At 32.4% G+C, this 23,516-nt stretch overlaps 3 protein-coding genes across 5 annotated transcripts; 1 reads left to right on the forward strand and 2 right to left on the reverse strand.

The window, feature by feature from the left end:
* Window positions 1-1,101: 1,101 nt before the first annotated feature.
* On the forward strand, window positions 1,102-11,561 carry LOC124845838 (putative protein phosphatase 2C 6). Of its 2 annotated transcripts, XM_088103123.1 has the most exons (5): window positions 1,230-1,709; window positions 4,859-5,146; window positions 5,636-5,741; window positions 10,849-11,209; window positions 11,325-11,561. In XM_088103123.1, the coding sequence occupies exons 1-4, from the start codon at window positions 1,251-1,253 to the stop codon at window positions 11,169-11,171; spliced, it is 1,176 nt and encodes a 391-aa protein (XP_087959249.1). In that variant the 5' UTR covers window positions 1,230-1,250; the 3' UTR covers window positions 11,172-11,209; window positions 11,325-11,561. The 2 variants fall into 2 exon arrangements, with proteins under 2 accessions (XP_047178974.2, XP_087959249.1); XM_047323018.2 differs by having other exon boundaries at window positions 1,102-1,709; window positions 10,849-11,561.
* A 2,373-nt stretch (window positions 11,562-13,934) lies between these two features.
* Window positions 13,935-17,935, reverse strand: LOC148205382 (uncharacterized protein C3F10.06c-like). The gene is made up of 7 exons (XM_088103124.1): window positions 17,568-17,935; window positions 17,365-17,486; window positions 16,431-17,094; window positions 16,075-16,175; window positions 15,874-15,982; window positions 15,079-15,138; window positions 13,935-14,401 (listed from the first exon to the last, which is right to left on the reverse strand). Exons 1-7 carry the CDS (start codon window positions 17,857-17,859, stop codon window positions 14,223-14,225), a joined length of 1,527 nt encoding a protein of 508 aa, XP_087959250.1. The 5' UTR covers window positions 17,860-17,935; the 3' UTR covers window positions 13,935-14,222.
* A 1,795-nt stretch (window positions 17,936-19,730) lies between these two features.
* On the reverse strand, window positions 19,731-22,091 carry LOC148205383 (senescence/dehydration-associated protein At4g35985, chloroplastic-like). Of its 2 annotated transcripts, none has more exons than XM_088103125.1 (5): window positions 21,397-22,086; window positions 20,730-20,863; window positions 20,471-20,637; window positions 20,278-20,362; window positions 19,731-20,017 (listed from the first exon to the last, which is right to left on the reverse strand). In XM_088103125.1, exons 1-5 carry the CDS (start codon window positions 22,051-22,053, stop codon window positions 19,852-19,854), a joined length of 1,209 nt encoding a protein of 402 aa, XP_087959251.1. In that variant the 5' UTR covers window positions 22,054-22,086; the 3' UTR covers window positions 19,731-19,851. The 2 variants fall into 2 exon arrangements, with proteins under 2 accessions (XP_087959251.1, XP_087959252.1); XM_088103126.1 differs by having other exon boundaries at window positions 19,770-20,000; window positions 21,397-22,091.
* Between the last annotated feature and the right edge of the window lie 1,425 nt (window positions 22,092-23,516).

The following is a 23,516-nucleotide window of genomic DNA, read 5'->3' on the forward strand; positions in this document are numbered from 1 at the left end:
TCTATCAACACATTTAACTCATTCATTCATGGTGTATTCGGTAGGAATGGAATAAGAAACTAGAGTCAAAGTACAAAAGGTAAAACCCTATATCTATACTTTACACAGGAGAAGTAGGTGAGAAGGAAAAAAATATATCATTGTATCCTCAAAATAAATATAAATTCTCTTTCTTCTCGATTTTATTAAAAAAAAATTCCAACACTCTTTATAATTTTATTATATTTATCATTTATTTATATTTTTTATCCGATTTTGTTTTTATTTTCCTCAACTGAAAACACGTGGATTTTAATGAATCAATCAGATTAACTTTCAACTTTTGTTATAAAAATTTTAATGTAGTCTCAAAATAATGCTAGTGTTACCTTGAAAAGGCATTGTAGTTCTAGATGATTGATTCTTCCAGTTGGCATTTGTCTAATCTCTTTCTACCTTGCTAAAGAAATTAGAAATCACCACGCGTTGTTGGTGTTTGGTTGAAGTCCACACCGCGATGGCTTGAATTTCAGAAGAGTGAACACCTGGAAGTATAGTGGTAGACTTGTAGCCTAGAACGACCAATTCCTCTGTCGCAGTCAAGTCCTATAAAAAAATTACCCTTCCAAATTTTCTTGTACTTTTTTTAAAAAGATACTCATTCATTAATGCAAAGGGAAAATTGAAAAAAAAAATCATGATTTTCTCATTGAAGTTCAATTAACTCGCACGTCAAATTTTACCAAACGAGTAGGTCCCCAAAGTAAGCCTTGATGCCACCTGGCGTTACTCTAATTAAAGACAGAGTACCGTTGCTTACGTACATAGGTTCCTCACACGTCACACACGCAAGGGAGCAATCCAGTGCAGGGAGGTCTGCGTGGTACTTTGGAAAGGGTTTTATCACGATTCGTAGGATGAGCAGAGAGAACAGGATGAAAGCGGGTGCAGGGTTGCGTGAAGCAGAGGATTAGAAAGATGCGTGATAAGGAAAAGAAACGTGTGGAAGGAAGATCAATGGAGGGACAGGTGGAGACACACCATAAGGCAGGTGAGTACGACTACAATTTACAAACAGTTGGTGTCTCTCTCCCTTTTCCTTTCTTTCTTTTCTTTCCCCACTCACAATTCACAATAGATGCGTGCGCCATCAACAAAACTTACAATTTCTTCACACGTGTCACTTTCTCGTCTCTCCTTTCACCTCCTTTTATCACCTCTTCGCTTCCGTTTCTTCCCGTTCCCTCTCTCAATTACGACACCGTTGAGCTATGGAGGAGGACGACCTACTCGAACGACTCGACTTGGAGTTCGCGTCCACCAGTTCTGGCTCCGTCATTTCCTCCACACTCAGAACCGAAGATTTCCGGAACCTCAACAGCTCCGGCGACATTTCCTCCATCAGTAGTGGCTCCGGCGAGATTCCTCCTTCCGCAGTCACCGAGGCGGTACTCTCGCCGCCTCCGCTGCACCGCGCGGGGCTCAGTGACTGCGAGACACCGGCGGTGAGGGAGAAGTGCATCGGAAGGAGTAACAAGGGAGTGAGTTGGGGTCACACTTCGGTGATTGGAAGAAGGAAAGAGATGGAGGACGCTGTGGCAGTTATTCCCGGATTCATGTCTCGCACGTGCGATCACTTCGGCGGTTGTACCGCTCCCGGCTCCAGATCCTCCGGCGAGATCTCTCCCGTTCATTTCTTCGGCGTTTACGACGGCCATGGTGGCTCACAGGTTCGGTACACCTTCTTCTTCTTCGCCTTCGTCCATTTTCTAATAATTATTTATTTTTTTGCAAAATTTACGTTTTCATTTATATATATATATTTTTTTATTTTTTTTTTGAAGTTTGAAAGAGTTTTTGGTGGTTGTGGTGACTGCGCAGGGAGGGAGTGTGGCGTTCTGATTAATATTTACTTATTATCTTTTTCAATTGTAATTTATCTGGTTGATTATTATCTATGTTTATTTTACTACTATTATTTTCTGTAAATAAATAAAAAATGATATCGGAATTATTGTGCTCGCTAAGTTTAAACTGGGAATGGGGTTGGTGGGTGTGTTGCTCAGAAAGGCCACGTGTTGTAGGTTCATAGGCAGAGTGGTCCTTACAAAGAGAGATAAATTCACGGTGCTTTTCATTCTGCTGTGACACGTGTAAATGCGATCGTGCATAATAGGGGCGTGGGCCTTTTCTTTTCTAGGATGGATACTTGTACTAATTAGGAATGGGGATTGATTTGTGTGACTGAGATCTGACGTGGTTTCTATCACAGACAAATCATCATCTTGTGGCAAGACGAAAGGTTTCAGAGATGAGTCTAGCTCGAAGAAAAACAGTCGGATTTTAAATAAGGAAAATGATACTTGAACAACCATTTTTGACAACATTTAGACACGCGCACACGTGTCTAAATTTGAGTGGTCCAGTTGAAAAAATTAAATAAAAATGGACCACTCAAATTTAGACACGTGTGTGCGTGTCTAAATGTTGTCAAAAATGGTTGTTCAAGTGTCATTTTCCTTTAAATAAATCAGAAATTCTTCTCAAGCTTGATTTTATTTTATTGTGTTTATGACGTTTTCATTAATACTACAAAAGCTTGAATCAATTTATAAAAGTTTTTATATTATGTTAGTTTATGATTTTTTCATCTTTTGTTGGTTTTATAAATACTTTTGGAGCAGTTTATTTATACAGATTCAATTTTGCCAACTAATAAGAAATTATTTTTGTATAATTCTTAAGATAATTATTATAAAAGTCACGATTTATAATTAGGTGATGACATTTTTGTGTGCATAATATTATTTATGTATATTATTTATTTAATCTAACAGAATATATTGACAATACTTAATTATGTTTTTTACCTACCTTTATTTCAAAGATTGTATTTAAAAATTCTTTCTTGATACAATTATACGTTGATTATTTATTTATTTCCTGTGAAAAGAAATATAATGATTAGGACGTGCTACTGTTGGGTGGCCACCTGGATAGAAGGATGAGCTTTTTGTCTAAAGAAAAGGTGTATTGTTCATGTGTGACGAAGTGGGACCTATACTAATTATGCTCCTTTGCACTACTTTTGGCATGTTATATTGTGGGGCCGACTGATGATGGCTTTGGTTAGTCTGTTTCATTCTAGAAAAAAGTTTCCTATGTTTTTTGAATACCAATTTTTAATACATTATAATAAATTGCATAGCATTGCTCATGTCTATGTCACTAGATTAAATCTCAACTGTTACAGACATTATTCTTTGAATATATGAAACAAATTTCCCTGTATATCGGGTACCGAACAACACCTATAGTTTATGTGGAACTCTCTCTCGTACAAAGATTATGCTCTACACACTCCACAACAGATAAGATTCATGCCTTGTTTAACAATTTTGATTTTAAATTTTAGGATTCTTTTTCAGCAGGATATTGTTATTTCAGCAGTACTTTTAGTGATGTTTAGTTACATAAGTAGAAACCAATCATTGTAACTGGGGTTTAAGAATGGCCTTTAAATATGCAAGTGGAGTGAAAATGGCGTAGACAGAAGGTATGAAAAAAATATCACCCTTCTAGATAAACCTTGGAAGTTTGGTTTCCCATTTGATTATCCATCTATTTCATCCCTCGGACAAAACGAAATTTGTATCTACAATTCAGACGTCGAAAATGTCTGGGTCCCGAACTTTTAGTAAGGATACCTGGCGAATTTCCACTGTTTCATTAGAGCTTTAAGTAACTATTGAACTATCAGCAATTTGTCATTTTACTGTACCCATTTTATCCCTTTCCAATTCTGAGTGGCGGAAAGCCTCTTCCCGAGTTTCATTCTTTGTTATTCTGCGCGATAGCTATATCGTTGATTTGCATTTGAAGTGTATGTGCAACAGAATTTCTAGGTGAGTTGTGTGGGAAAAAAATGTGGAGCGCATAATATACCGTTGGTGCAAGAGTTTAATTCACCAGAAAATGAGAAAAACATTTAGTGGTAGTCTCGCCGTTCTTGTTCTCGTACATTTAAGCAAAAATAGTTCTATGGATGAATGAAGATCTCATGAAAATGCCTGATTAGACTCGGTATTTGTTACAGGATGATTAAATGAGAGTTTTTATTTTATTTATATTTTTGTATCAGCAAAAAAACGAGTCTATTTTATTTTTCTTATTGAACAGCTTACCATGTAGATTGGGTGAATATTTTGCATTGTATAAAATTCATTGTAGATATTAATTATGACATTGATACCTATTATTTTGGCGTATTAAATTGAGTATATTTCCTTGACTACAACTATCTATTTCAGAATTATGATATCAAAGATGGATTAAGAAGGGCAACTGAATCTGAACGTCCTTCTCCTTGTACAAGGGAGGAGAAATACCTGTCCAAACTGCGAAGCCTGGAGCTCATTGTAGATGGATAATATTTTAGTGTTAAAACTCGTCGAAAATTTCCCCTTGATGGCTATTGTTTCTATTTTTTTTTATCTAAACTCTACCGATCTTTGATTCTAGTCATATGCATTCGCCCAATGTATCTGGCCATCCTGATGAAGTTAATACGATAAGATCCATTCAAGAAATATTTGTCAGTCCTTAAAAGAAGACTCCACACAATTTGTTGAAGTCGTCACCTTGTTTCCCTTCTTGACTTTAATCAACTAATTACTCTACAACTAACATTAAAATTTGGTGTTTTAAATAAGGATAAACTTTGAGTGTTGTCATAAATTTTTCAAAAAGAAATAGATTATCTAATGTTACTTTTATTGATTCGTGTGATTTGGTTAAATAAACACCATATAAACAGGATGGAGTACATCATGAAATTTTTACCATTCTCCTAACTGTTGTGGTAATTTAATACTCCTAGGTGGCTAAGTTCTGTGCTAAGCGGATGCACGATGTTATAGCAGAGGAGTGGAACCGAGAAATGGCAGGTGGGGCTGAGTGGCAGAGAAGATGGGAAACCGTATTTGCTAACAGTTTTGAGAGGACTGACAACGAAATCCTATCAGACGAAGTTGCACCTGAAATGGTAGGATCTACTGCATCTGTGGTGGTTCTATCTGGTTGCCAAATTATTGCATCCAACTGCGGCGACTCAAGGGTAGTTCTTTTCCGCAGGACACAAACTATCCCCTTGTCAGTGGATCAAAAGGTCAGGTCTAGTCATAACCCACTTATCTTGATAATATAACTCCGATCATGTGATCATGCGTTCCGTTTTAGGTTTCTTGAATGGAAAATTATATGTACTTCCAGTTTATTAAAGTAGGCCGGATATTTTTCTCTGTCGTTCTTTAGTTTCCATGTGTATGTAAAGACCATAAATTTATTGACAACAATTACAATAATAAAAAAGATAAAAGCACTGACCTCTGCTGCTTTTGAAATTCTTAATAATTCGGGAGAAGGGAATAAAAAAGAGAAAACTCGCCCATGCAGTCATGTACTCAACGAAATCAGGGTCGGATGTAAGGAGGGTAACTCTCTAAAAAAAACTTCAAAAATTGTATAGTTTGATTTTATTTATATAACTTTATAACATTATAATTTATTGATTTAGTTATGTTAGTGAAGGTAACTTTTACTCCCCTATGCTTATATCATTAACGGAATTGAGATACCATTGTCCTTGTTTGTACAGCCGGATAGACAAGATGAACTCTTGAGAATTGAAGGAGAAGGAGGAAAAGTCATAAACTGGAATGGAGCTAGGGTGTTTGGTGTTCTTGCCATGTCCAGGGCCATAGGTACCTTGATTTATCTTCATACCCAATCTTAGGTTAAGAATTTGCGAAAGTTTTTCTTCTTTCTGAACCATTAATAAAGGGACAAAGTTATTATGTCTCTGCTATGGAAAAATAAAAAATGCAAACGGCTATAACTGTCTAGTATTTTGATTTTAATCGTCTAGTAATTAGGGATTATTGTAATTATCTATACTCCTGTAAGAGGGTCATTCTCTTGCTGGTGTCACTATAAATAAGTTACTCAAAGAAACAAAACAAAATGCGCAGACACCGAAGCTTATTGCATTAGTTTCGATAATGAGACAGTGGGAGAATGCAGGTTAAGATAAGGAATCTGAGTTTGAGTTAAAAACCTTCCTCTGTTTTGATACTTGAAAATGAGTCCGAGGATGAGTGTCGTGACTCGTGAGATAACACAGTAAGAGGACGAAGTTGCTAAGTGATGAGAGGGGGGAAATTTATCCATGCAGAAGGAAATGAAAGCCATGTAAACCGTAAGTTATAGATGAACACAAAGAGAGGTGCTTGTGTGATAGAATTAAATGAGTTAGGTGTCAACTTTATGCTATGTTTGAGTGTAATTTTTCCAAGTTTGTTTGCTTCCTTTTCTTAAAAATTGGTCAAACACTTTTTTTTTTAAAGTTTTTAAAATTTTGGCAGCTTAACTTTTATAGAGTAATTGAAAAATAAGTTTTTTATTTTTTTTTAAAGATAGGAGAAAGATTTTTTTTTTTGTTTTGTTTTAAAGTAATTGATTTCTCGTCTCTGTCTAAATTATCTTGTTCTCTCGCTTCACATGGACTGTGTCTCTTTTCTTTATTCTTTTTTAGGGTGGTAATAGACAAACACTCTATATCCTAATAAACTTCTATCCAAAAATCTATCATATCATATTTTTATTTTAAAATATAAAATAATTTAAAAGGAATCAACTACAAAGTTAAAAAATATTATGTTTTATTAGGTATATTATTGAGGTAGTAAAACTTTTGGGTGTTATGTAAAAATTTGCTTTTTCTTTTATTTCTCTCTTTGTTCTCTCATTAGTCTCTCAAATTTTTTGGGCTGTCTCTTTTAATTAAAAGAAATAAAAACTGACTAACATTTTCTATTTTAATTTTAAAGTTCTTATTTTGAGGTTTAGTCATAAATTAACCTTAATAAAATATTCCTACAATAACTTACTAAGAGTGAATTTGATCAATGATCGATACACACACTTTAAATGTTTGTGGAACTTGATTTTTCATCATTCACATACCTTCCTAGAAATATTAGGTACCACTAAGGGACATTTTGAATGTTGAGCAAACGTTTAAAAGTCCAACATCCATAATTTGGTTTCTTCGTCTTCTATTCATATATGGAAGGATATTCTACATTGTTTATTTGCTAATCAAACTTACGAAGGATTTCCAAACCTTCACTGCTCATGTTATGTTATCAATTTTGTCACAATTTCTTGGTTGTATCTTAAGCAACATTTGTTTTTCTCTTGAATAACTTTTCTTGCAAAATAAACGAGGACCGGACAACAGGCATGCTTCATCTGTTAAATTTACATATACTAACATTGAATTGATTTATCATTCCAATTATGCCTAACTTAGGTGCTTAAACAAGTTTGTGATGTGGTTTTCCATCTTTACCATACCAAAAAGGCTTTACCTTCGATGAAAAAAGTCTACCATGAGGGATAATATGGAAGAATGCTATTAAATTAAATATCCAAATGCAACATTTACATAATATTTTCCTCTTTAATTAGAAATACAATTCCTATCATTTGAATCCATTATCATTTTATTATTGTCTTCCCTCTTCTTCAATTTAATCAAATCAAGGTAGATTATTCCCGCCTCTGGCTTCTTGTGGCTTGAACTCCATAAGAATACAACTTAACCTTTTGGTGTGACGCTTGAATTTTTCTCCGCCACCATTCATACACGTTGGTTCAAGTTTTATATGCTTGATCAAATTTCTCTGCATATATTTCTGGTCTGATTATAGCAACATTTTATGATTTAGAAGAGAAAAAATTCTGCCTGTCTCTTCCTCTTGCTTATTTTAATTGGTAACTAGTTCATGCAAGTTCTTGCATTATAGATGGTCCTTTCACAGAGGAGGATCTCTCAATTATCAACAATAATATATTATAGTATTTCTCAACTCCATTGAATTATGGTATAAATAAGTTTCACTAATTTGAAAAACTCCCTATAACTTTGGTATATTACTTAGGAAGTAATTTTATAGAAATTATTCTTAGGAAAAGTAAATGTAGTTTTGGAAGCTAGACACCAAGAAGCTTGCCTGCAGTGAATAGCTAACCATTATTATCACTTTCTTGAATGGGACAAATTCTAGCTATACTGCAATTTGTTAGTCTGAAATTATTTTCACAATTCCTGAGCAGTTGGGACTTGGAAATTTTGTTAATAGAATGAATTGAGTCGTCATTATGTTTGACTTTTGGATAGAGAAAAAGTCCGGCAATCCTACTTAAGTTTTGTTAAATTCTGGCTGAATTTTGTCAAACTTTTGCTTTAAATTTTATAGTTTACACTTTTAGGTTTTTTGACACCAGCATGAGCAGTTAAAAGATGTTAAGAAGAGATATATTGACTTAGGGGATAGAATTTAAGAGAAAGATATAGCCAGAGGAGTGACAAAACCCTATTATTGTTAGTTGCTAAAAATGAGAGTGAGTTGGAGGTAAGGCTAGGTAGAGGGGCTAAGTTGGACCTCACAAAGGTAGTTTTATATCTAAGGGTTAACCATTTGTTTCCTCAACTTTAACTAAAAAGTAGAATTAGTCTTTTTTTTTTTTTTTAATTTTGATTTAATGTAGTATTTTAATTTTAGAAATATATGAACTGAGTTCTTTTAAATAAATTTTATTAAATTTATTTGATATTCAAGTGTATTTCAAATATTATTTTGGTGTAAATAATTTTAATGTTATCATAAAATTTGAATATTAAATAAATTTAATAAAACTTAGTTAAAAAAACTAAATTAAATCAAAATTTCAAAAAAAAATTAATTTAAAATTAAGAGATTAAAAACATATTTAATTAAGTTTATAGGATATATATATATATATATATATATATATATATATATATATATATATATATATATATATATATGAATATGATACATATGATAAAACAATAGAAATTTGCAAATATATATTTATATTCAAGACTCTTAATAATTTTGTTCTATTGACTTAATATTTTTTACTTTTCTTTATGTAATTTGTTATTTGATTTTTTTTTTATCAATGGAATGACTCATCTCTTTCATCTTAAATCTTTTTTTATTTTTTGGTAAACTCATTATTATAAAAAAAAATGTAAATTGACGAATAAATTAAAAAAGATTATAAAAAAAAGAATAAGTTAATTGGTAAACAGGAGACAAGATGATAAAAATAAAAGACATGATACTTAAAAGAAAATATTTTAACTATACAATAAAACAACTTTCTTAACAAAAATTTAATTAAAAATTCTAACGGCGTAGACGGATCCAGAAAAATAAGTCTTTTTCTAATTTCACATTTTAATTTGTTAAGTAGCTCCCTTGGCCCTTTGGTATATAAATTTAGGAAAAAGTTTTTTTAACAACTTTTTACAACCGTATACATGGTAGCTTGTGATTAATCCGTTTCAAATATACAAACCAGTAAAATAGTGACACATAATCTATTTTCAAAAAATTATTAAAAGAACTTTTTAACATATCATACTCCATAAATTTACATAAACATTTTTATTAAGTGATCCTTGTTTTCTTGAAAGGAAAATATTCTTTTAACAATTTTTTATAAACAGTTTATGTGATAGTTTGTGATTGGTCCATTTCAAATATACATACCAATAAAATAATGACACATGGTCTATTATAGAAAAAGTTGTTAAAAAAAATTATTATCATATAGTTCTTCTTGAAATTTTGTTATCATATCATAGTTCTTCTTGAAATGCTGTTATTCTTCTTCGTTCTTTTATATCCTCCCTCTTTCATAAACATGGTTCCTTGTTTCAATACCTTTATTCGTTGAACACCTTTTTCTTCCGGGTAAGTTGTCATTGTCCATTTTTTTCTCCAGACCTTATCTTACCTTCCATAAATTACATTATAGAAATATGTATCTATCTATTCTAAAAAATTATTATGGATTTTGGCTTATAGTTTTATAAATTACTTTGAATATGTATATATTTTCCAAAAAGTTACTTTCGATGTAAATAAAATTATGATATTTTTTACAGAGAATAAAAGAGAGGAGAAAATAGATGTAAAGAGTTTACCAAATAAGGAGATGTGATGCACGTATTTAAAGAATAATCAGGATAAGAGTACAGGGATCAAAAGAACAATGAAGGCGAAGAGTGCAAAAATAAGGTTTAAAGTGTAATGAGGATGATACAAAAATAGGGTTTTATTATTTTTATACAGAAGATATCTTGGTAATAAAAAATAACAAGGGGAAGGGAAGGTTAAATAGAAAAAGGCAAAAACGTTGTAGTCATACGAGCCTACAGTTTTTTCTAGTCCTAATCTGCATGAAGCATGATTCCTTATAGGGGCCAAGATGTAAGTAAACCCAAGTCTAGATGGGTCGCTTTGGTTTAAGTTGTATTCTCACTGTCCTAGAGAGTTACAAGATCGACCTATTTATCTACTTCATCTTACAAACCTATTTTTCTTCTAATCTAATAATAATGTACGGTTATTTTCTCTTTCGATATTACTAAAAATCCCAGAGTACGTAGAAATTTCTAGTTGATGGTTCTCCAGAAATTTTAGCAGAAGCTATTTAACTGTTCAGTTAATTCAAGAAAAGTTTTCAGCAATAAGATTCAGATCATCTGGAAGAAAGGTATTGTGTTTGTGGTATGTATAGCACCGGATTTTCAAGGCTGCATATTTTTAACAGCATCTAGTGCAAAATTTGGGTTTGTTCTTTTCTTTTGGGGCTATTCAGTTACAGAAACTATATGGACAGTCTTCCAAATTGAGCTAGTATTTGGACATCTTGAAAACAAGTCTATGACTTGTCCTGTATCTGACCTGCTTAACGATGATGTCTCAGGTGATCGGTATTTGAGACCATGGATTATTCCCGTGCCTGAGATAACTTTCACAGCTAGGACAGACGAGGATGAGTGCTTAATTTTGGCAAGCGACGGACTCTGGGATGTAATGAGCAATGAAGAGGTTGGAGAAGTGGCACGCCACATTCTTAGAAGACGACGCAGATCCTTGTCAGTGGAGGAACCGTCTCCTGCACAAGCTGTTGCCGACAGCCTGACTGAAATTGCATATGGTAGAAATAGTAAAGATAACATTTCAATCATAGTTGTTGATCTGAAATCCAAGAGAAAACGTCAGCAAAGGCCTGCTTTAATTTCCTAAGAATCTGATTCTCTTCAATCTTGAGAAGGACAAAGACGGTAATGAAGTTGTAGAGTTGATCTATAAACAAACCTTTTTTTTCTATTTTTCATATGACCTCCTTGGTACTTGGTATCACTTCACCTTGTGTCTTTCTCCTAACCTGCTGTACAGAGTTGATTGGGAAAAAAGAATCTGCTTCATGACGGGTCACAACTAGCAGGGCTGGCTTGTTCTAATGAAGTATATAGATCAGTACTATTTTTCCTTTTCCATTTGCTCCTGATTCCTGAACGGTTATGTGGATAACAGAATGAAAAGCCATCAATTGTATTGTTTGAATTTCTTTTAGTGAAAGAAATGGAATAAAATATGGTGAACTTTATTCCATTTCATTGCATTCAATATTCTCACCATCTTCTATTTGATTTGAAAACATAGAATGAAATTAGTCTAATGAAGTAATACTCTTGCTACCATGTCTAATTTTAAAACAGTGAAACAAAAATTACTATAATAATAAGAGATAATTATTTAATTTTAGTCTATGTCCTACCTTTTTTGTTCACATGTCATTAAATATTTAGACATAATTGAAGTTGGAATAAGAAAATTGTCTATTTAGGCTGTTCCTTGAAACAAGAAGCATAAATTTCAATGCACTTCAATGAAAAAATTACTGATAGAGATACTTTTGCCAATATATGTTAGAGGAAAGGATTGAAGAATGTCTTATTTTAATTACATATTAATGTTTAAGGTTGTGATTTTTTTTTTAATTATGGGAGAAAGATTTGAATGTAAAGTTTGGGTTTTTTTTAAAAGATTTGAAGATGATGGTAAAATTGATTTGAAAGTAAAGTTTGTAAAAGTTTACGAGAGATTCGATTGATGTGATAAATTAAAAGGTAACTTATCAAATTGTTCTTGATGTTAAAAGAAATATAAAATAAATTAAAATTATTTTAGATTTTTTTAATGAATAAATTTTAAAAAAAAAGTATTAATTAAAATAAATAAAGAATACAATATATTTAGTATTAAAAAAATTAATATTTTGATTTTCAATATTAACATTTAAAATAATTAAAGATTATTGTAACTCAATTAATAAGATGAATTATAATAAATATAATCGAGATAAATTTATTATGTAATTCATCTAAAATTTGTATAAACTAAGATATATATAATACATATTTATAATATTTTAAAAAAATTTGTCACTCATACAAATCAATGTACATACACACTAATACATTCCATGGATAAACTTGTATAATTGATCTCTGTATACAAACCTTGAAGAACTCATTTTGCATCACCAAATAAAAGGTACAACACCTCCTTCTACAAAGTATCACCTGCAACACGGAATAAAATTCAAATCATAATAATATCAAATTTTTTTTTATCAAACAAAACACATGGCAACATCATCACTTTCACCATGCACATGAACTCCCCTAACCACAAACCACCAAAACCATGCAAATTGAACCACTCAACCACCTTTATCCGGGAAGTCACATCCACCACGAACAATCACCAGAGGCTTTTGATTCAGCTCTCAAACCACGTCATACAACTTGTCCAACGCTTCCTGCAACACAATACATCTTTAAGAACAAACCAAAGCTCTGGAATAAGTTCCAAGCACGAGAGAATAAATTCCAAAACTCTGAATCAATTCCAAACAAAAGAACACAAATTTGAAATCAGTTCCAAGTTTTCACATATCCTATTAACTCTTGATATGGATTCTTGAAACCGAGCTTCTTACACTGAAAGCGAGTTTCCCTTACTTGTTCAATTTTTCCTATGTTGTTAAACTTGACTCCACTTCTTAACAATTCTTACTACAAACCACGAAAAGCACAAATATAAACCATGCACACACTATCTAGTATTCTTCAAAAATTCCACATGTGTATGTGAAAATAACTATGGTAATGCATTTAAAAAATAAAACAATGCCAAAATACAGTAGACACTTGAAAGATATTTACACAAAAACAATAGATTCGATTGCAAATCTCTTTGCAATAACGGGATGCAAAACTCATAAATGTATGTCACACATCATCACTTTCCGTGTCTTTCTCATCTCTAAAAACAAACTAAAAAGCCTTCAAATCATCAATTCTTTTCTCAATCAACTACAAAACAACACAACCTAAAAACGTCATGTTAAAATGCATGGCCCAAAAGAAACATCACTCTCTCACAATCTGATTTGACGCCACTTCATTATGATCATACACGCATGTTTGTCGTTCAACAAGTATATATGAATATTTACAACTAATAACAAGGTTCAACTGTTATACGAACTTGCATTGTTTGCAAATTCGGTTTCCACAACCAAACTAAATTGAAAAGCAAGGCAATTAGTCATCTTGGAAATCTTTCCCCAATATTGTTATTTGTAAATGACATTAATAAATTCAGTTGTTAAGTTGCCCATTCTATTAATATTTTCACAATATTTATGTGAAATCATATTGTCTAAATATTTCAATTTCACACTACAGAGATTAAAATTTTGCATAAAATATTATCATATTTATATTCATTAATCAAAATTTAGATATTAAATTGATTGAGTCTGTTAATAGTTAAGCTGATTTTAATTTTAAAATATTTTTCAATTGAGGTATGAATTGAATAACATGTTTTGTATTTGTATAGCTTAAAATAAAGGGTGAATTTTGAAATGTGTTGATTCAACAAAGTCAGTATATAAATAATGTATCAATATTTGATAACTAAAAAGTCCACAAATATAAAACTAATTATAAACCATTATTTACCTAAAGGACTATTGAATGTTTAGCCCATGTTGCTAGAATCTATCACCTAATCAGACATTTCAGAATTTGCGGCTTCTGATCAGAGCCTGAAACTAAGAATTATTAAGATAGACTTCTGATCAGAGCCTGAAACTAAGAATTATTAAGATAGTTATCAATTTAAAATAAACTTAGGCATACAACAATTCTCTGCGTACTGGTTCTGGAATTGTTTCAAAGTTTAAGGTAATCAATCATTCAGGTGCAATTTCAATTCCAATTACTCATCTCTTCCCTCATGATCGCATTTTCCACCAATCAGAAAGTTGAAAACTTGTCTCAAATTTCCTCTGGATGGCCGAGCATCTGTTGCAAACTTGCATAAATATACAAGCCGTCGCCTCATATCCCATTTAGTGACTTGTGCTGCCTCGAAGGATTTCCCATCATCAAACTTACCTTTAAGAAAGAAATGTAAACACAGGGACCAAAGATTAGTGATGGACTTATTATAAAGCATCAAAACTCACAATATTCAAGAATACGAATGCAGAAAACTTAGTTTGAGCCTGGATTTGCAAGCATAGATCTAACTCTTACTCATTAAATCTACTCTCTTATCATCTATTGCATAGAACATCATGCCAACTTACTCATCCTACAACCAATTTAAGCCTAATGAGCTTCACACACAGTGATGGACATGCAATAGCAGCATAGACAAGTGAAAATGTATTATATTTGTTCAAAGTCAGACGCTTATTGTGTTTCAAACTACATGAATATTTTCATCTTGAGATAAAGAAAATGGAAAGACTATTCTAAGTGTACAATTATGCTGTAATCATTCATTTTGGTTTTAACTTTCCTATGCTTAATGTTTCCTACATAATTCCCTTACTCTATTTGACAATCAGTTTTTAAGTATTCAGTAAATAAATATGAACATGTCTCTCCACCCTCCTCTCTCTCTGTATCAAACTTGTCTTAAAAACATAAATTTTACATCAATAATACTTGAAAAATGATATGATAAATATGCAACAATAACTATGATGCATTTATTATATAGTAAGTGAGATATGGGCTTCTTAACTAAAGTTTTCTAACAAAGTGAAAGATATACAGATCCGTACCTTTTTCATCAAATAATGACATTAAGATTGCTAAACAAACACATACACTAATATCTTCCCCTGAAAAGCAAAGAAATTTTATATATTATTTGTTTGACACATCACTTAATGGTCTATGATAATCATTTTAAAGGATTAAGGAAATGCACCTTAGAGATTCAAAATGAAGTTAGAAAGAAAAAAAAAAAAAGATACAATAATACAAGTTCAAAGGGCAATGAATGTAACTCTGAACATACAACAAACACTTGAGAAGTACATATGAAGGAGCTTGGTTCACAGGAAAATATCTTAGATACACAAGTATAGGATGAGTAAAAGGTACACAGGAAATAGGTACAAAAATTGAAAGATATAAAGGATACACGTGTAATTTATGGAAGTTTGTAAAAGCATGAATTGAGATTCCCACATTTTCTTAAGTATGAGATACTATGAGTGTTGTAATGATAGGCTTTAAAGGAATTTTTACTAATGAAGATTCAAGATACCAAGAATCCTAGAGGAAGATTCATGAAAGGGGTGTTGAATTGACTACAAGGATACAAAATTGGGAGTGATCAGTAAGCAAAACAAATATCTGGGAGAGTGAAATGGGAGTTCAGGTATTCATTCATCAAATATACAAAGGAAAAGAAAAATAAACTAGAAACAATGCTATATCAATGGAAATTGAACTGTTTTCAAATCATAAACATCACAGAAGGAATGAATACATGTCATTTGGTTTCAAACAAATCCTAGTCCACTTAATAAAATACAGAAAGTAGACAGAGGCTACTTCAGAGCCATTACCATTATTACAACAAACTAGAAGTCTTTTTCCCTGGCTGAGATTGAACTTTGCAAAGCTCACCGCTTTAGGAAGATTGATCAATAAAGAAAATCTATCAAACTTTGAAGTCTGACCATAAAAGATTAAGATGAGTAGGAATGAGTAAGTATTTCCACAAGAATAAAACCAAATGAAAAGTTTCCCTTCAACTACGTACTAACCATCATTGGTAGATGCAAATATGATTCAGCACTGGGAAGACAGACAGAGAAGGACTCCTGATCACAATTCAGTATGCAATCTACATTGGCAGCAGCTGCAGCTGCACCATACATTGACACCGAACAGTCGGCCACATAAACATTTTAGAAGAATCTAAAAACAATGCTCAATGTGTGATTGCTGATCAGAAGCAGAGGCAACAAAAGTATGTCCGAACTGTAAGTTTAACAGTGTATTTCCATTTTACAGACCTTTGTTTTCAAAAATTGTGATCATAAACTCAACAGGACCGGTCATCATTAAAAGAAATGCACAAAGGATTATAAGTGGCCTTGATTAATTAACTAAAGCATACCCATTCGAGATGTGCCAACTGCCAAATTAGTTGACCCCAACCAAGAAAATCCAGAATCTTGGGAAGACTCGGCATCAGTTTTAACAATCGAAGCATCGTAAGTCACTGATGGTTCTTCCTGTGTAAGAGAGGATGACTTAAGGGGCTTAACTGTAATCTGTGGTGCACTTTCTCCTCTATAAGCACGGTTTACTCTACTCTTTTCAACTATATCTGCAACCTTCTGGTTGCACACATCAGGACCTGAGTTTATAAGATCATAAACATGTTTCCAGAAAAGGACAGGTGATAAACCCCTGGCCCAGCTTTCTTCATCATCTCCTGCACCAGGTATGTAATTCCAGCTGAACTCAGAGGTAGTACCATGTTGGCTCACACCAACTGATGAAGAAGCTGAAACAAGAATGATGGGTGTGAAATCCCAAGATTCATGGTGAGGCACTTCATTTAACCAGATGACAGTTTTCTGCGAAATCCAGAGAGGGCGCAAGGGCTTCCTCAAGCAGGCAGCAAGGGATGCAATATCAGCCCCACTTGCTTTCAGTAACAGAGTCCATTCCTCTAACCTCTTCTCAATGGAAGCTCTTTCTGTTTGGGAAACCCACAGGGGAAGGTGCAAGGAGCAATCCCATTCACGAACACTTTCATCACAACCATTAGAGTCCTATTTTATGAAGACAAAGCAGTCAATCACATAACTGAAACATTATCATAAGCAATAATATTTGCTAAAGTACACTTCAGTCCCTCGTCCTTTCAGTTAAGAACCAATTTAATCTATCAGAAACAAAGAGAATCAAAAGTGAACCAATTTAATCTATCAGAAACAAAGAGAATCAAAGTGAATCGTATCAAACCAAGGACTAAAGTGAAACCTCAAAACAAGATGAATAACCAACAATGTATTTCAGCGATGAAAAGAAAATTTTCTCACACGAAAGTCCCTGATGGCCCGATTGAAAACACAGGTCCAAATGGGTATAGTTTTGGACATGCTATCAGGGAAGCGCTTTCCTCTTCGAGTGGAATCAACGATGATGCAGCCTCCCTTCTTTCCTACCTACCCAGATGAAAAATGGTGAGCGTTAACGCAGAAAGCTTACGTCTTTGATAATTGGGAATGAGAAAGAAGAGTACCGGCCAGTTGGGCCACGTGAAGGTTGAGGCGAGAGGTGCTGAAGGAGCAGTTGTTGGTGTGGCCGTCGGTGGATTTGAAATAGCAGGTGGAGTGGAAGGCTCGAGAATACCAGAGTCCACAGCGGAGGTTGGCGAGGAGAGGGAGCTGGGGCCATAGGACAGAGATTTCAGAGACAAAGATGGAGTCTTGGTAGATCGATCTGAGAGCGTTGTATAAACTGTTGTCTCTTCGCTTTATGGTTCTCGCCGCCTTGTAAATGCTAAGCCTCGCACCTCCTTCCTCCCCTTCCATAGCTCTTTTTTCTCTTTCTCTGTCCTATGTAATCTCCTATATATGATCTAATCTATGATCTGTTCCCACAATCTAACGTTGTTTGCTTCTGTTAGATTCAAAGAAACATAAATGTACTTGAACTTCGTTAGATGTTAACATACGCCCTCACTTTGTGGACCCCACAAATTTCTTCTCCTCCTATTATCAATTTTCCAAAATTTTTAAAAAAAATTATATTTTATTTTATACGTCTAGTTTATTTGGAATTCTGAAATTTCCAATCATTTTGTCAAATGGAAAAAGAAATACTACTTATCTTATTAGGTTTATAGTCTTGTCTGTGTTTATCGTCTCATTAGGTTTCCAAAGTATACAATGGCAATTTGCAAATAAAATTAAAGAATCAGCACATCATAAGTTGTATTTTAAAACATGATTTACAATATATATTTATAAATGAGCTTTTTTAAAAATAGAAATCTCATTTGAATTTAATTAAAAATATTTTACTTAAAATTACCTTTGAAAATAAAAATAAAGAACTAAAATTATATTTTAAAACATAACTTCAATTATTTAAAAAGATAATAATAAAGTCTTACTTTGAAACACTACTTCTTGTTAGATGATTTGAAGTATTATTTTTAAACACACTTTATCTATATTTCTTTTTTTTTTAAATTACGCTTAATTTCTTTTAATTGTATTAGAAGCTATCAAATACTTGTAAAAGCTGAAAATACGCATAATTATATTGCGATTTTTAATATTGTTTAAACCATTACTGTCAAAATATTTTTATACATTTTCTCACATCATTTTAACCAATATATGCTTATTAAAGCATGTTTATAATCCGATCGCATAATCATGCAGAATAATAAAAGGAAATAAACAATTTGCGGATTATATACACTTCTCTCTAATAATTTGATAATTTTCAAAATAAAATAAAATAAACTTTAGGTAAAGAAATACTTTTATTTTAGTTCCTTAAAATAAAATGGAAAAAATATTGTTGGTAGTTAAAATATAGCTATAACAAGTGTTTAAAATTTTCACAATGCTACATGCTTTTTTTTTTTAATTATATGTTAATAAAATGCAATTCTGTATTTCTATTTTTTTTCTAATTATTTCTCACTCCTTCATCTATTTATTTTTTTTGTTCTGTTTTAAGATGGAATGGACTCATGCGGATTGTAAACTCCTATGGGTGAACTAAAATAGAACTAATTTATTTATTAGATTTATAAGTAAAGTTTAAATATGATGAAATCTTTTTTTGTCTTTGAAGGTATATGATAAAATATAGAAATGAATTTTAAATATTGAGATTAAATTAAATGCAGACCTATCTAAATTTGGATTAAATGAAAACATTTGTTTTTGCTCTTTTAAGTTTTAACTGTTACTGCAAACTAAGTGATAAATTTAGATAGGTTTGCATTTAATTTAATTTCAGTATTTAAAATTCATTTCTATATTTTATCATATGGCTTCAAGTTGTTTTAATTTGATCCAATATCACATTTTTTTACCAGCGATCCATTTTGTCACATACATTATCCATCTGCTCTCATAAATTAAAATGTAAACGCTATTATTGCTGTGTGATAATCAATCTCTCAAACATCAATGATAAAATAAAATAAAATAAAATCTCACGGCAAGACCTATTTCACTAGTCTATGTTTATGTGAGCATTCTTCATGAAACATTGAATAACTTAAGTTGGTTAATTAAAAGAATATTGGAACTCACATCATAATCAAAATCATTGTAAAAAGTAAACCTTTTTAGAAACAGATAATGCTGCTCTCTTCATTAATTATAACATTTTTTATCTAACGATTTCTATTTAGTGTTGATACTCCATCTAAAATGGGTTACCAATTAAAATGTGAAAGCCTGAAGTGATTAAAATAGGTACAAATTGTTCCACCACATGGTGTTTATCTTCATTAAACCTTTCATAATCAAACAAAAAAAGAAACTTAATTTGGTTTTTTATTTAAAAGCTGGAACCTTGGCAGCTTTTTTGAGCACTCCATTGGTTGCTGAAGAAGCTGGAGTTAAAGCTTTTCGTATCTTAAAGACATTCCAAGCAGTGTTTGCAGCATGTCCAGCAGCTGCAAATACATGTTCAGTAGCTTCCCCTGCACCTTCCCCAAACCTATTACCAAATCTCATCTTTTAAATTCAACTATAGGCAAAAAAGCATATGCATATTACTTAAATATCATATCATAAGTATAACATTTAATCTACTCTTATTTGAAGTACTTTTTAAACAGTTTAGAGTAGATTCTTCTGGTAAAAGTTATATCTAAGAGTTTAAGAATTTTGTAAAAAGATAGTAACTAGTTTGCTTAAACTTAAAATAAGGCTACATTTAATCTCTGCATAACTTATTTTCTGTGCGATGTCCTTTACCTGTTAGAAACCGCTCTTGATGCAGCTTTGGAAGTGGCAGAAAGAGTTTGTTTTTCAGCAGCTTCAACAGCATCAAGAACCTTGTCTGCAGCACATTAGAAGAGTCAGAAATTAAAGAAGTCAGGGTGGTGGTGCTTATCTGAAAGAAAAAGTACTGTTTGAAGTGTTTCAGATGGTTTTAACTTTTACTTACTCACTGCATCAAGGGAAGCCAAAAGAACCTCCCCAGGAAGCATCTTTAGGAATGCCTTTCCTGGTTGGGATTTAAGCACAGGATTCATCACTGATCCACTCACTATACCAACACCATTAAGCAGAGATTTGCTCAACTTCTCTGTCATCTTGGACACATTTCTCACACTATAATGCAAATACAAGAGACATTTATTATTACTCATTCACATGTGCACTAAACATAATGATTTATGTGTCCAGTTTCATTCCTTGAATACCGTTTGAGATTTTTATTAATCTTGTTCTTCTTTGAGGCGCTCAGAGTCTTGTCCTTCATGCTTTCCCTGGCCACAACAACACCATTTTTCTCATCTGCAGAACTATTTAGGATCTTTTCTCCTCCTTTCTGGACCTGGTGATTTTCCAACCAGCAAGTTTTAGACATTTATTGGTATAAACAGCATTTTGATTGTCTTTCTTTCTTTTTTCTTCAGACAGACTATTCATTTGATGTTTATAACTCTGTCTTTGTAATTAATTTCACTTGAGTTTTAGTCTCAAAAAGCTCATGTAAATGTGTTACTAACAAAAATATTCTAGTGATATATATAACTGCTACAAAATTTTCTAACGAGAGTGCAATATGGAAAACTTTCTGGGGTGGCTTTACCCCACGATAAATTTTTGTAACAATTTCACCTTTCACTTTATTAGCAGTAAAGTTCAAAACTTGATTTTCTGGGCTTCAAACTTAAAATGAAAACAGAGTACATGAATATAGAGAATAGTTTAACATTGTATTCTGTTCGACATCATCAGTCTTTCAGTCACAGACACATTTTTCTAGCCTCAAGAAATTACAAGGTTCAAGCATCATAAAATAAAAGTGAAAAGCAAAGGGAAAACACTGAATTACTCTCTAGTGAGTCAACAAGAGAACAAAACCTTATTGGTGTAAGCATTGCTGCAGATGAAGATGCCCTTCACAATCTGACCAGTTCCTCCTGCAACAGCCTTGGCCAGAAAATGATTATAATTGTCAACCTTTGGAGCAAACTCCCTCCAATCTAGATTGTTCTTCTTGTTGAAATTGAAGCCAGAAAAGCAAGAGTGGTCCTTGAGAAACGAGTCCAGCGAGCTCAAACTTCCCAAAGTAGCTTCTGAAAAGGTCACACCGTAGCTGAGAGGCTCACCATCTTTCACCAGCAAGGAAAACAGGTAATGGAGAGTATCCAGCTTAACTACTGGCTCATCTTTTGTCAAAGGCCATTGAAGATCATCTCCCACTTTTATGATTGTAGCCAGAGACACATTCTCTTCGAAGGTTTTCACGATCATGAAGTGGCCTTGAGCCAGTTCAAGAGCTTCTCCTTCATCCATCAGATGAACTCTACAAGCTGCTACTTGTATGACAACTTCTCCAACACTTGCAGTTGCAGGCATGGAGGTTCCCATGGGTGGTGCTGTAGCTGAGGAACCACGGAGGCAACACCCCATCACTGTTTTCTCCCTCTTGGCAGCCATGTTAATCCAGAAAAAGGAAATCGGAAAACTTTTTCTTGCTGTGGATTCCTTTGCTCCTTGCTTTATTCTGTTCTTCATGCTTTTTCAGCAATTCCCTTAATTATGAAATTAACTTAGTTTTTCAAAATTTATCAATGATAAAATGTCTTTTTTTAGAGAAATATTTGTGACAGTTCGTAATCATTAAAAGTAGTCTCACAAATTATTTGCGTAAAAAAAGGACAAGGACTCACCCATGCATACATAGTTTAATCTAGTTTAGATACTGACAAGATTTACACACAGTTACTTGTGTTGTTTTGTAATTATTGTCTTATTTTTTATAGTATAATTTATTATTATGTATATCATTGAAATAAACTTTCAATTTTAACAGAAGAGCAACACCATCACACTCCCACAATTGTAAGAAAATTTTGTAATTTTATAATTTTGAAAAGTGGCACCATGTGAACTAGTCAAAAAGTCATTCCAAATATCTGGTGCTAAGGTGAACTGACTTTCGGTGGAATATATTCTATAAAAAGAAACTAGAAAATATTTTATAAAAGATTGAGAGCACTGACATGTCGCTATAAAATATATTCTATCATAGTTAACACTCTTTTATCTAGAAAAAGACTACATAAAAATGAGTATATTGATTAAAAAATATATTAATCAACCTGTGTTGGAGATACCATCTACTACAGATAAGTAGGCACCATTTTTTTTTAATACAGCTATACACGTATGAGAACAAAATCTCTTCAAATTCAAATAATTACACACAATCTATCGCTGCAGGCTTCAGTGAGACACAGATGAAATTAGTTTGTAAAGATATTGCATAAACAAATGCAACAATGGAGACCTTATTGAAAAATGTGAAAGAGCATTACAGCTTGCCCCCAGTGTTGCTGAGTCAATCTTCCGTATCAGTGGAGATAAAACACAACAAATTGAAGTTAGTAATTCAAATATATAAAATTGAATAATACAATATAATATTTTACCAGTAATCTTCTATAAAGATAATTACTATTGGTTTCTTAAAATTGAGCAGGTACAATAAAAAGCCATCACTACAGTGTAGGTCTGTTTTGTCTGGAAGATTACAAAGTTCCAAGTTTCTAGGTGTTTTCTTTCACTTACATATCAACGTACCAAAATGTGTTAAGATTATTATAATTTAGTTTAATTTGTTGACATGATGATGAAAAATTTATTGACATAAAATAGAACAGCATTGTATGATATATTTGAATTTTGAAATTGGGTATGAAATCTACTTAACAAATTCTAGTTTTGTTCTGTCTTACTATAAACAAATTATAATTTTGTTCTATCTTCCTATCCTATATCCTAGATAATAGGTGAATATTAACTGTTTCTAAACCTATATAAATATAGGTATATACCATCACTAACCATCTTACAATCCTAAGTAATAAGTGAGTATTAACTATTTCTAAACCTATATACCATCACTGTAAAAGGATATATACTACTAAATGGGTTTAAGCAAATCTTCAGCTTTTGCAAAGAATAATTCAGTTTTA

Source organism: Vigna umbellata, chromosome 1 (genome assembly GCF_029865625.1).
Source record: "Vigna umbellata cultivar VRB3 chromosome 1, Vumbellata_1.0, whole genome shotgun sequence".
Classification (NCBI taxonomy): Eukaryota; Viridiplantae; Streptophyta; class Magnoliopsida; order Fabales; family Fabaceae; genus Vigna; species Vigna umbellata.